The sequence below is a fragment of the Fistularia commersonii genome, chromosome 13 (assembly GCF_037954325.1).
Source record: "Fistularia commersonii isolate RoL2024-O1a breed Wild chromosome 13, RoL_Fcom_v1.0, whole genome shotgun sequence".
Classification (NCBI taxonomy): Eukaryota; Metazoa; Chordata; class Actinopteri; order Syngnathiformes; family Fistulariidae; genus Fistularia; species Fistularia commersonii.
In genome coordinates this window covers 6,706,950-6,718,923 of record NC_141296.1, presented here as the reverse complement: position 1 = coordinate 6,718,923, position 11,974 = coordinate 6,706,950, and the positions used below count along the sequence as shown (strand labels likewise).

Sequence of the window (11,974 nt, the reverse complement as noted above, 5' to 3'; positions counted from 1 at the left end):
TAGTATACGTTTTCCGACTTGTCAACAGAGACACATCATGTGAGACGGGGGAAAGGCTGGGACTACGTTGCATTTCACTCTGGGAGGCCATTTGGACTACACAAGCCGCAGAGGGGTCGTTTTTGAACACTTCCAGGGGCAACCATGTCGCCTTAAAACAGGCCGCCATCGTTCCCGCTGCTGATCCATCACAATTCGTTGCTTGACTGCAAATCATGTATGTGGGATACCTACTGGATAAAGAAAGCGGCATGTATCACCAAGGGCCTGTTAGAAGATCAAGCATCAACCTGCCTCCACAGAACTTTGTTTCCACGCCTCAGTACCCCGACTTTACTGGATACCATCATGTGCCAAACATGGATACGCACGCACAATCTGCGGGGACTTGGGCGCCTACGTACGGCGCTCCTCGGGAGGACTGGGGGGCGTATGGCCTCGGACCACCTAACCCTATCCCCGCGCCAATGAATAACTCATCTCCGGGACAGGTTCCTTACTGCTCCTCTGAGTACAGTCATATGCATCCTCCTGGATCTTCTGCGTTACAGCCGCCGCCGGAGAACGTTACCGGCGCGCAACTTTCTCCTGACAGAGAAAGACGCAATTCATACCAGTGGATGAGTAAAACCGCGCAGTCGTCTTCCACGGGTGAGACCACCTTCGTTTTTTCTATCATTATTTTAAAAGATCTGCGATAGGGTACAAGGCTGAGCGCGGTTTTCGATGGGGTCCCCCTCCCTGCGTAAAGTTAGATAAATACGCGGAGCGTGTCTTAGTGAGGTCAACTCAAATATTGTGCTGTTGGGGTTGAGGGGGGAAGGGAAAACAGGCCATAAAAACGACCAGACAGTCGAGAAGTGTAGATGTAAAGTAAATAGATCGACGACTGGGGCTCAGTGAGTCACATGTGTGCGCATTATTTCCATAACCGGTCATTTTGGATGGAAACATGGACCGCCCCGAGTGCTGGCGTGGAAACGGAGAAGGTGTGAAGCGCCGGCGCCAGGTCCACTTGTGATGTTAATGTCACGGATCCTGTGAGATGTGAAGCCGAGTTCCCTGTGACATTGTTTGGTGTTTTTCTGGAGTGTTAGCCGTCATATCCAGGCGGTGGTCTTCGCTTTCGACACCTCTTTCACTTTGATATGCACCCACCTCCCTTTCCCTCTCCTCTGAGTTATATTGCAGGAAAGCGTGACGTTTTTCACAGCTCGGGTCTCAAACGCGAGGCCAGGGGATCCACGATATGAACAAAATCCAACACACAGCACAGAGTCAAAATAAATAGACTTTTGCGTCGGGATCTTTATTATTCCCATGACGCGCGTCTGAATGGTCCCTCCTCTCGGGGGCCGGTGCAGCCACGAAACAATTGCAAACATTTGAAGACCGCGATCTTCATTCGCCGCGTTTTATCTCTTGTTTGTTTTTCTCCCGAAATTCACTGTACAGTAGATAACATCGGAGAAAGATCAAAAAGCTCAATTTGAGGCGCAGCTAATAAAGATGCTGCTTGAGATAGAGGCCGGTCGTGGCATGCAGCCTCCGCTTCAGGTCCAACCACCTGGCCCTTGCTGCTTCATCAACCTGGATTATATTTCAAATAATATTAACAACAATAATACAATTAATAACAGTAATTAATAAAATAATAATTGGAAACGGGCTTCTCATCATTCCATGTCGTTACTTCGCAGGAAAAACGCGGACGAAGGAGAAATACAGGGTAGTTTACACAGACCATCAGAGGCTGGAGCTGGAGAAAGAGTTTCACTTCAACAGATATATCACGATCAGGAGGAAATCCGAGCTGGCTGTCAATCTTGGCTTGTCGGAAAGACAGGTTGGTAGAAAGACGATTTGTAAACCGTGGGAATTTAAAAAAAAATGATGGCACATATATTTGTATACGAGTATGTAGACAATTATTTGTTCCTGTGGGTTGATCCATAAGGATGGCCTTTTCCACGCATGTCAGCGTCTGCATTAACAGTTTGTGTTGCCTGGCAGGGAGTTTTATTCCATTTTCTTACACTCAATATACAAATATATGCTTTCCCCCTTAGAAATATTTCTGGATAATGTGTGTGTTTGGAGATTTAAGTTTATTTGAGGTGATTATTTTCCCTATCCCTTGACAATCTAAAAAAAGCTTTATATCTGCTAAGGCACTTTTTTAGATTGATAAAGAATGGGGAAAATAAAGGGCCAAATAAAGAGGATCACTCTTATTGTGATTTTAAAAAGTGATATCAGTATAAAACAAATTATTAAAAAGTAGTTAATGTTCCCTATTTTATTTCATTTTATTTTGTGTGATCACCAAATGGGCATTTGAAAATCAGAGGCTGGGCAACGAACATTCAAGTTTAAACAAGTTGATATTTTATTTTATTCTATTTTATTTTATTGGGGGTGGGGGTGAAAAAAAAACGCTGAAATGTGTGCATATTTTTCTTCTGCCTGGACGCCCAGGTAAAGATCTGGTTCCAAAACCGCAGAGCCAAGGAACGGAAGCTCATCAAAAAGAAGATGGGCCAGTCCGACGGCAGCGGGGGATCCGTGCACAGTGACCCGGGTTCGGTCAGCCCTCTGGCGGTTCCGGGGTCCCTCAGTCCCACGGACATCCACGGAGCCCTCTACCCTCCACAGGGCGTGAACACCCTGCCTTCGATCAGGAATATACAGCAAGTGACTGTGACCCAGTAGGAGGGCAGAGCCCGTGGACCCTGTGACACACCGAGCACTCCGCCACGCTGCCGGGACGCAGCGGAAGACGGACTCCCGCCCGGGAGCACCGAGCTGCGGCCGAAGAGTTCAGACATAGCAACCAAATACTGGAGGCTCTTGAGAGAAAAAAATATGGCTTTTTATAGAATAGATATAATAAAGTGGGGAGGGAGGCTGGGGTGGGAGGGATAGGGTGGGATAAAAAAATAACGAAAAAAAAAAAACCCAAGGGAAAAAAATCGACGTGTTTCAAAAGCTTTAAATTTGTTTGTGAGTTAATAAGATATAAATATGGTTTTTGTATGTGATGATGTGTTTGTGACTACTGTGAGAACTCAGGGACCGTGTCGTCTAGGGTCGGGACTGGATGAAGCTCACGTCACCCCGGTAACCGACCCGACCGGACGAATCTTTTTTTTTTTTTAGATTTTATTTTATTTTATTTTTCACACTGTTTTTTTTCCTCCCCTCCCTGCACATTTTAACCGCTTCATAAAGCGGAAGAAAGTGAGAAAACATACGGGTAGAACGCTGTTTTGATTGCCACGTTCAAAATGTAAATAAATTGGGTTTTTTGCAGTAAATCTGTGTATTTTTTCCCTTTTATCTGCGAAGATCGGACTTTTTAAAACTTTGGATTCTCATAGAAAATGTGATTTAGAACGACTGGAATTTGAATTTTTGAGTATCTTTTTCCCTACTAATAATGTCAATTTCCTTGTCTTGTGTCAGAAACATGTGGACAAACAATGCGCGCCTTTTAATATCATGTCTACATGAATCAAATCGTTAAAAACAAAACAGTCTCTCCAAATGACGATGTATCGTGATCTAGAATGACTCATTCGAATTAAATACATGTGAAAACTGTTCGGGATTGACTCACTTTTCCACAATTTTACGAAAACTTTCGCTGTGAGTGGTCAAAGTCAGTGTGGGTTGAAATGTTAAAATCACGTCGGGAGGGTTGCGTGGATCATTCAAATATTGACGTCCATGTGCAGAATATTTATGGGTTTTTTCAGCTGTTGTGTTTTTTTCGCATAACATTAAGTAACACATGTCTGTTATTTGATGCCTGACACAATAACCCTCTGTGCCAGAAAGCCCTCCACTAGGCCGAATTACACCCCAAAACAGGGCCAATATAATCACTATGATCCACGTACGGGAAGGCGATTATTGATATTGATAGAGAGAAGATAGAGTTGCTGTTGTCAATCGGCGCGTAACGGGGAGTCAATTGCGTTTGGCTAGACTGGCTTTTTGGAACCGTTCCTGACGTTGACCTCTCCTTTATGACTCAATAACCTGCCCGCTGTATGATTTACGATCGTGAATAAACGTAAATATGCAAGTTAATGCGGGTTACGCGTGCCTGCTCTCACACATGTCACATTCATCTTTCCAGATTATCCTCCCTTCCTTCCCTTGCTCCCTTGTTTCCTTTCCTTCCCTTCGAATCTCGCGGCGGCGCGCTCAGGCGCTGCCTACGTGCGCGCCCCCGCGTCAGCGCGTCATGAGCGTCTTTCTGCCCAACATGGCGGATTTCGATACAATTTATGAGTTAGAAGACGAAGAAGAAGAGCGCGTTGTGAGCGAAGAGCACTTGCCCAGATATTGTCCGGAGCCCGTGGTGATGCGAGGGGCCGGACACATCACAGTGTAAGCGGGGAAGCGCCTGTCGCTCCCGTCCGCCCCGCTTTCGTCGCCTTGTTTTGCTATGTGTATCTTTAGCATGCTAGCTGCTGTTAGCTAACGCCAATCACAGGAACTAACAGTTGTGATCCGCGTTGATTCTCGAGGCTCGAACGGTAACCGACATTGAGACGACGCCAAGCTAACAGTTACATATTTCCATGACAAGCGTGTACGTGGTCTTCTCGATGTCAGTATTAGTTGGAAGGCAAGTTTATTTGAATTGTAGACTTGCCAAATAATCGCCATCGATATTTATTGAGAGATTGTTTCTTTACTAACTTGACCGCGTTGCAGCGGGATAAACCCATATCACTTACCTTGCTTATCACCGCTTCTTAAACCGAATTGACATTACTCTGACATTATTTATTAACGCCGTGGTCCCAAATAATGTTGTTAGGTGAAGCATTATGCCACCCCCCAAATGCAATAATTTCGGGAACTATTCAAAACACACCGAGGAAGCCGACCTGAGCATCTTCAGCAGCAATACTTGGACTCTGAATTTACTTCAGGTGTATAATATGTAGGAGGAAAGTTGCACAGCTTGTGGTAGACTTTCACAAATGTAGACAATATTTTATATTGAAGACACGTGAAACGGGTATTGTAATTTCATACTTAAAGCCTGTGAGAGAAAGCAGAGCCGGTGTAGAATAATGGGCTTTAAATGTATGCGTGCTCCCTGAGAGGAGATGTGGAAAAGGAATGCCTGTTATTTGAATATAGGAATGAAGGAAAAGATTTATCTGCTGTGTCATATTTCCATTCAGTGAATGTGGTCAAACACATGTCTTGTCACCTTGGCAACAGCAGACAAAGCAAGATAAGCCTACATGATGTTCAAAGTCATATTCTCATTGCATTATATTTATGCTCTTAATGGATGTTAAGCAAAACACGAATAGAAAAACCCACCCAAAAGTCCAAACAAAACAAGGAAACAAAAAATGAAGAGACTTCCTAGCGTCATACCCCAGACCCTTATTCTTGCAGATAAAAACAAAAAATTTAACCTTCTACTGAAAACAGTACTGTTTGAGGTAGAGGGTAATGTGGTGATTATTCATGCAAGTTGGAGTCCAGTGTTTTAATTTGTAAGCATGTGAAAAGTCAGACTAAAATATTTCATTATCTTTTTTTTTATAAACATTGTGAAAATAAAATCAGGAACATAATGTATTTCACAAGCGTGTGATGACAGAAATGCAGTTCTATTCATAGCATTGCAGAGTGAAGTGTCAGAATTCATTTTTTTTCAGTGCTTATACACAGCTAGGTTCAGAACTCTTGTTTCCATGTATGTCCCAAAAATCATATTTTCAAGGCTGCAAACAGTGAATTCTTTGTGATCTTGCTTAATAACTCAACAATTTTTAATTTGAATTTATTTTCAATCAACAGCTGGATTAACTAATTCATTATCAAAGCTTTACGGGAGTCCCTCCCCAGTAAATATTCTGTAAAACAGTATTTTGTGAAGTTATTGACTCGGATATCAAATTTTTGGATTTCTAAATTTTGATTTGTAAAATGAACGGTTTTTCATACTTTAAGCTCTTAATACAATATTTTTTCTCTCAATATTCTCTTACAGGTTCGGATTGAGCAACAGATTTGATACAGAGTTTCCTTCTATTCTCACGGGGAAGGTACATTTACTTTCTAGCTTTCTTGCACTTCAGCCTAGTGGCTTGCTCTCTTTTTTCCTGTTCCGAGTGGGAAGAATTACACAATTAAAGCCACAGTAATTCTATTGTTCCGCTTGGCCTTTAACAACCCCGACTTCCCTACACTGCCCCATTCAAAACTCCCCAAAGTGGTTTTGATCTGATGGAGATGCATTTCAAGCAACACACCACGCTGCATAGAAAAGAGTGTGAATGTGCTGCCGTCCAGCTCTGTAAATGAGTAAGCCGTCTATGGGACTTGGTTGGCGGGGACCCCAGTGTTTCGAAGGGTCTAACTCCAGGTGATAAAATAATGAAATGAAGACTCTGCTGTAGACAAGAATGGAAAGCTTCCTGGGTCGGACACAGAAACACAAAAAGGCTGCAGGGGTAAGAGCAGGCAGAGGGAAGTGTGGGGCAATAAAAAGTACCTTCCGTATTGTAACCCAGGGTGACATGTGATGGATGAGGTCACAATTATGATGATTGAAGGGTGCAGATCAGGCCCTGCTGGGCTTTATTCTAAGGTCTTTGGCTGTTTGCAAAGAGACCTTTGTATCCTGTCATAAAAGATTACGACCCCAGTTTTATGGCGTACAGACTCAGCCAGGAATGAGCACCCATTCAAGCTGTTTGGCCGGCACTGCCACAGGCACGGACCTTATCTGTCCTTTGAGTCCCTCCTTGCCTTGAACAGACAAGAGCTTGGTTAGAAAGTCAGGGGCATCTCTGGTCAACATCTACAAATATCTACCTGTCAGCGCCATATAAGACCGCTGGAGTTGTCTCACACCCTTGTGCACTCCCAAATTTTTACCTTGTATATCAATTGTTTTGATTAGCTGTGTAACTGGCAAGTTGTTTGATCACATCTGTTCGTGTATGGGAAAACAAAGGTCAAGATACACAATACAAATAAAAAACAGACTTTTCGTCCTGCGAGGAGCAGTTTTGACCTGAGCTTTGGAAATACCGAAAAAAGCTGGCCATTTTCATGTACCAGCTTCCTATAGTGTAGTTTTCTTTTTTTCACAGATTTTTTTTATTTTTTTATAGGTATTATTCCCTCATTGAATTTCAGTGGTAATCACGGACTGTTTTAAAGTAACTTCTCGCATTATTTAGGTAATGTTTTTCTCACTCTTAAACTTTAAGTCATGACATTGTGCGATGCTTTGAAAATGACAAAATGAATTTACTGGGGGTTTGGGGGTTAGACTTTGCCAATAAGAAAATCAAACAAACATACAATTTGATTTGTTAATAGATTCTCTGCTCTTGTTTCCCAACCAAATCACTTTTTTTCTTTTTCTTTTTTTTTTTTATTATTTTGCACCTAATCATTTCCTTTTTTCCTTAGGTAGCACCAGAAGAATTCAAAACAAGCATCAGCAGGGTAAATGCTTGCTTGAAGAAGAACTTGCCAGTGAATGTGAAGTGGCTTCTTTGCGGCTGCCTGTGTTGCTGTTGTACAGTCGGCTGCAGTCTATGGCCTGTTATCTGCCTCAACAAGAGAGTAAGTCCCGCACCTCCAGTGACACAAGCTGGACACTTTAACTCGTCTTGACATCAGCACTGATTACTTAAAGGCTGTTATGTCAGTCCAGCCAAACCGCCTATCGCTCACAGGGCCTTAACAGCCTGTTTTCAATTAGTGGCTCTGAAGAAATGAGGAACTGCACCGCACACCTCCATCTCTACTCCGCTCCAGGTTGCACCATTTAAAGGTGGTGTTAACACTTTGAATAACAGACAGCAAAGTGAGAATTATTAGCTGGCAAACTGGGAATCTACTCTATAAATCCTAACAGTGAAGGCGTTAACAGTGACCTGATAAGGTGAATAATTTGCATTCATGCCCAATTTTCTATTTTAACAGACGAGAAGATCCATTCAGAAGTTATTAGAGTGGGAAAATAATCGATTGTACCACAAGGTAAGTTTGACAGCAATGTTCGCATTAGCACCAGTGTAGAAGCATTTAATTGTCTGCTAGGGATCGTTGTAAGTATAGAGATAATGACCAGTAATCTGTTTTATAAACTCTGAGCTCTAAGTCGCAGAGCTGGTCTAGTCAGGTCTGACCCTAACTGCCTGAGAAGACCATGAGGTCAGCAGAAAAAAAAGCCACGTTAATTTTGTTTTGTCTCACAGCAACAAATTACGGCTAGTAGCTGTGCAATGACATAAAGGAAGCTCTTCAGGGTGTCTGGCCACAGTTTGACCCCAGTGAGACCAGACAGCTCTTCTCCAAATTCCCCTGACACTGAAGGGTAGATTTTAGACAGATTTTCTTTTGTATCTATGCGTGCGTGCGTGAATGTGTGAGAGCAAGAGATTTTCACTCATTGTGTCATGTCTTTCTTCTCCGATCAGCTGGGGCTGCACTGGAAACTCAGCAAAAGAAAATGTGAGAGCAGTAATATGATGGAATATGTAAGTGTGAAGTCACAAGAACTTTCCTGTCCAGCTAAGCATTTATTCTGCACTTCCTTTAGCGGTTGTCCAATTAGTTGATAAAGTATCAGAAAAAGGGCGGCAGACATCTTAAGAGGTCTTTTTTCGTTAATCCGCCGTCCAGAAAGACAAGATAGTAACTTATGTAGGCTGATGGAACAATGAAGGTTTAGATATTATGAGGCCAGTTTTAAAATCTGTTTAGTCACAGGGGCTTTGATATTGCTGAGGTGTCAAATATACAGCATAATAAATCAACTGTTTCCAAAATAACAAAGTCTGGTTGGAATTAACTTATCCAGCTGATATTATTATTTTTTTTTTTTTTTTTTTTTTTTTTTCCACATTTAAGATTATTTTACTTAATTTTGCAGATTTTTAGATAAGTTCGGAATAATTTTCAAGTAATGTTTTATTAAGGTGTATGTGTATTTCTTTAAAAGCTGAATGTTTGTCCATTTACTCTGTAAAGGGTAGCAGATGTTAAAAGCAAAATTATCCTCATTTTATTTTTCATTTTAAACGGATATATCTGTTAGATAATACATCGATAGGCTGAGAAATGTATTTGATGAATATCTCAATAACGCTTAAGTCTGCAACTCCACTTAACATTCTATTCATGCTTTTTCCCCTTTACAGGTAATTCTTATAGAATTCTTACCAAAATATCCTATTTTTCGACCGGACTGAGGAAGCTGGTCTGACCGGATGTGTGGCCCTGCAATTTTCTCCTGAGTGCCTTTTGTAAACACCATGTTGGAATAAGGGTCTGCACTGGCTTCTCGTGACAACCCCCGAATATCTCCCAGTACTTTGTACATTAACAATTTGAAACACTGTCACTTTGCTCTAGAGCAGATTTTGCACATTTTTCAACAGAACTAGATATGACCCCTCATTGCACAGTTTTTTTTGTTGATGTTGCAAATAACAGAAAGACTTTACCCACAAAAAGTGCATTTACCCCAAAGAACCATCAACCCATGTCCCATCTATTATATCAGTAATCCCTTGCAAGGAATGTGATTGCCTTATAAATGAATTTTAACCGATTCCTGTATTGGCGGGTATCAGCTATTTGGCCTCGCTGATTCCGTTGGTCATTTTTTGTTCTTTCTTAATCCATTTTTTTGCAAGTAGACCGGATGGTTGAAACTGCCTAATGTACAATGTACGTCAGCCCGTGTTTTCACTTTTCATTCAACCCTCTATACATGGGAAATAGCTAGTTAAAAACTTGACCTGTAAATACTATGTTATGATAAGCTGTACAGTGGTATACCATTGTTTACATAAAGTATCTTAGCCGTTTAGGGTTTTTTTGCCAATATATTGCTGTACCATAGTTTTGAATAATGAAAGATGTCTATGTACCTTTCTAGTTTATATGGACCTGTTTACTTTGTAAGCCATATAGTTACAGTATACATGTTGCCAGAGTTGAAACTTGTAATAGCACTGGAGCCCAGTGGAAAGCCGGGACGTCCTGAATCATCCACTGACATAAACAGTGCTTGTTAACAAGTGTTTTTTGCCAATCAGGTTGACTTAGTGTTATGTCGCCTAACATGCATATGCCTGCATTTCCAGTGAGCAGTTGTTAGATTAAGATTTGAACTCTGCACTTACACTCATGTATTTATTATTGTTTTCAAGGATTTGATTTCAAATTTGCATTCATTTTATAGTTTTGAGCGTTTCCCTCTGCTCTTTGATTGTTGTGGAAGCCCGGACATTTGCAGTACGTGGCGTTGTGAGCAGATGGCTCCACTGTCTCAATTACTTTTCCAGTGCGAGTGTAAATTTCCCGTATCTTGGTCAAAAGATGGCTGCATTGCTTTGTGTTAGAGTGCCTCCAGAATAGTTGTTGAACCACAGAGAAGTACAAGAGGAGTTACTCTCTTGTATAAAGGAGGGTTTCAATCCTCCTCCCAGTATTGTCCTTGTTACAATTCTTGTAAATGTTCATCATGACCATATCCCTATAAGGAGAAAATAAATTGTCGATTTTGATTTTTTTTTTGCTGGCTTTACTTTTGTGTCAAAGAAGTCAAAGAAAAGGATTCATCGTCTTTGTAAAAAAACAACTATGGTAGACTTTAACCTGCAGGCCAACTTGCACAAATGCAGCTATTGGTCAGGTTTAACAAGGTGCTGAATCGTTAACTTTAACTAGACAGTCTGCAATTACCCAACACATTTCAGGAATGCTAATGCCAGTATCTGCTACCACTTTCTAATGCAGTTTCAGAGGCCAGTGTGTCCACACTCTGAAACCCCTCAACACCACAGAGGTGGCCCTCTGTGTGCTTCGTTTTATTGCCCTTTGTTTTTGTTTTCACGCAGTCTGCCTCTATTTAGACGGAGGTTTTTGGATGACCCATAGTAACTGATGGTTGCACCTTGTAATGTCAAAGGGTTTTAAAGTTTTAACACTTGCCGAACCCACGTTTCAAAGCATTGATGGAAAATTGTTTCAAAACATTTTGAAGCTAATAGCTAGTAAAAGAATTAGCAAGAGGCTTAGGTTTTCTTAAAACGATGATCCTAATGCAATTTTCTGTTTTCACCTGACGCTGTTCATCATGTGTGTTAAGCAAGTGTATTTTCTGCAAGTTGTACTGATCTGTGTAAACACACAAGACTACAAACGTAAATGTTAGGTCTAGTAAAAATTTTAGCTGCATGCACTAATGTGTCATTCACATATATGTGTGTTCAGTGAGGGAGACCAGTTTATTTGGTTATAATTTTGTCATTGCTAACTTTACAAAAATAAAACCGGTGTTTTGGAAAATCAACCATAACTCAGATAAGCTCATGTAGTTTCCATCCACTAGGTGTCAGGCTGAGCCATGAACAGGCTGCACAGTGTGCAGGACAGTTACTCAAGTCATTGCACTCATGCTGTGGTTCACTGTGAATGTTGCAGCATTTCAGCACAATAAACCCCTCATGTCTGCCAAGTCATTGAAAATATGACCAGCTGTCAACCTGTCAAGTAAATTACATTAATAAAAGTGTTAGAAAGATTCAGCACCATTTCAGACACTTAGCTTCATTAGTCACCTCCATATTTTAGAGTTTCTATTTTTCCCAAGATGTTTTTTTTGAGCTGGGAAGTCTATCCGATTTAGGTGTAACATGCTTTTGTAGTTCGTTCTCTAAAACCAGGCAATTTCTTGATTTTTCCTCTACCTGATCACGTGCTGAAGTAGATTTTTCATTAGTTTTTGTATTTCAAATTATGCTCTAATTCACAACCTATTTCACAATGGCATTTTATTGCAGTAATTGCTAGGTTTTTTTCAGGCAACTACCAACTAGCCTTTGGACAACTTGATTGATATAATTGTCAGGTATGTCTAGAAAATTGTCAACTCCTGAGATGATTAAAAAATAAAACAAAT

General features: G+C 41.1%; 2 protein-coding genes across 2 annotated transcripts; both read left to right on the top strand.

Annotated features, from left to right (window-relative positions):
* The first annotated feature begins 215 nt into the window (after positions 1 to 215).
* Positions 216 to 2,712, top strand: cdx4 (caudal type homeobox 4). Its single transcript, XM_086158567.1, has 3 exons — positions 216 to 651; positions 1,701 to 1,846; positions 2,479 to 2,712. Exons 1-3 carry the CDS (start codon positions 216 to 218, stop codon positions 2,710 to 2,712), a joined length of 816 nt encoding a protein of 271 aa, XP_086014693.1.
* Positions 2,713 to 4,252: 1,540 nt separating this feature from the next.
* chic1 (cysteine-rich hydrophobic domain 1) lies at positions 4,253 to 11,517 on the top strand. The gene is made up of 6 exons (XM_086157896.1): positions 4,253 to 4,398; positions 6,032 to 6,086; positions 7,465 to 7,620; positions 7,984 to 8,040; positions 8,481 to 8,540; positions 9,204 to 11,517. The coding sequence occupies exons 1-6, from the start codon at positions 4,253 to 4,255 to the stop codon at positions 9,252 to 9,254; spliced, it is 525 nt and encodes a 174-aa protein (XP_086014022.1). The 3' UTR covers positions 9,255 to 11,517.
* Positions 11,518 to 11,974: the final 457 nt, after the last annotated feature.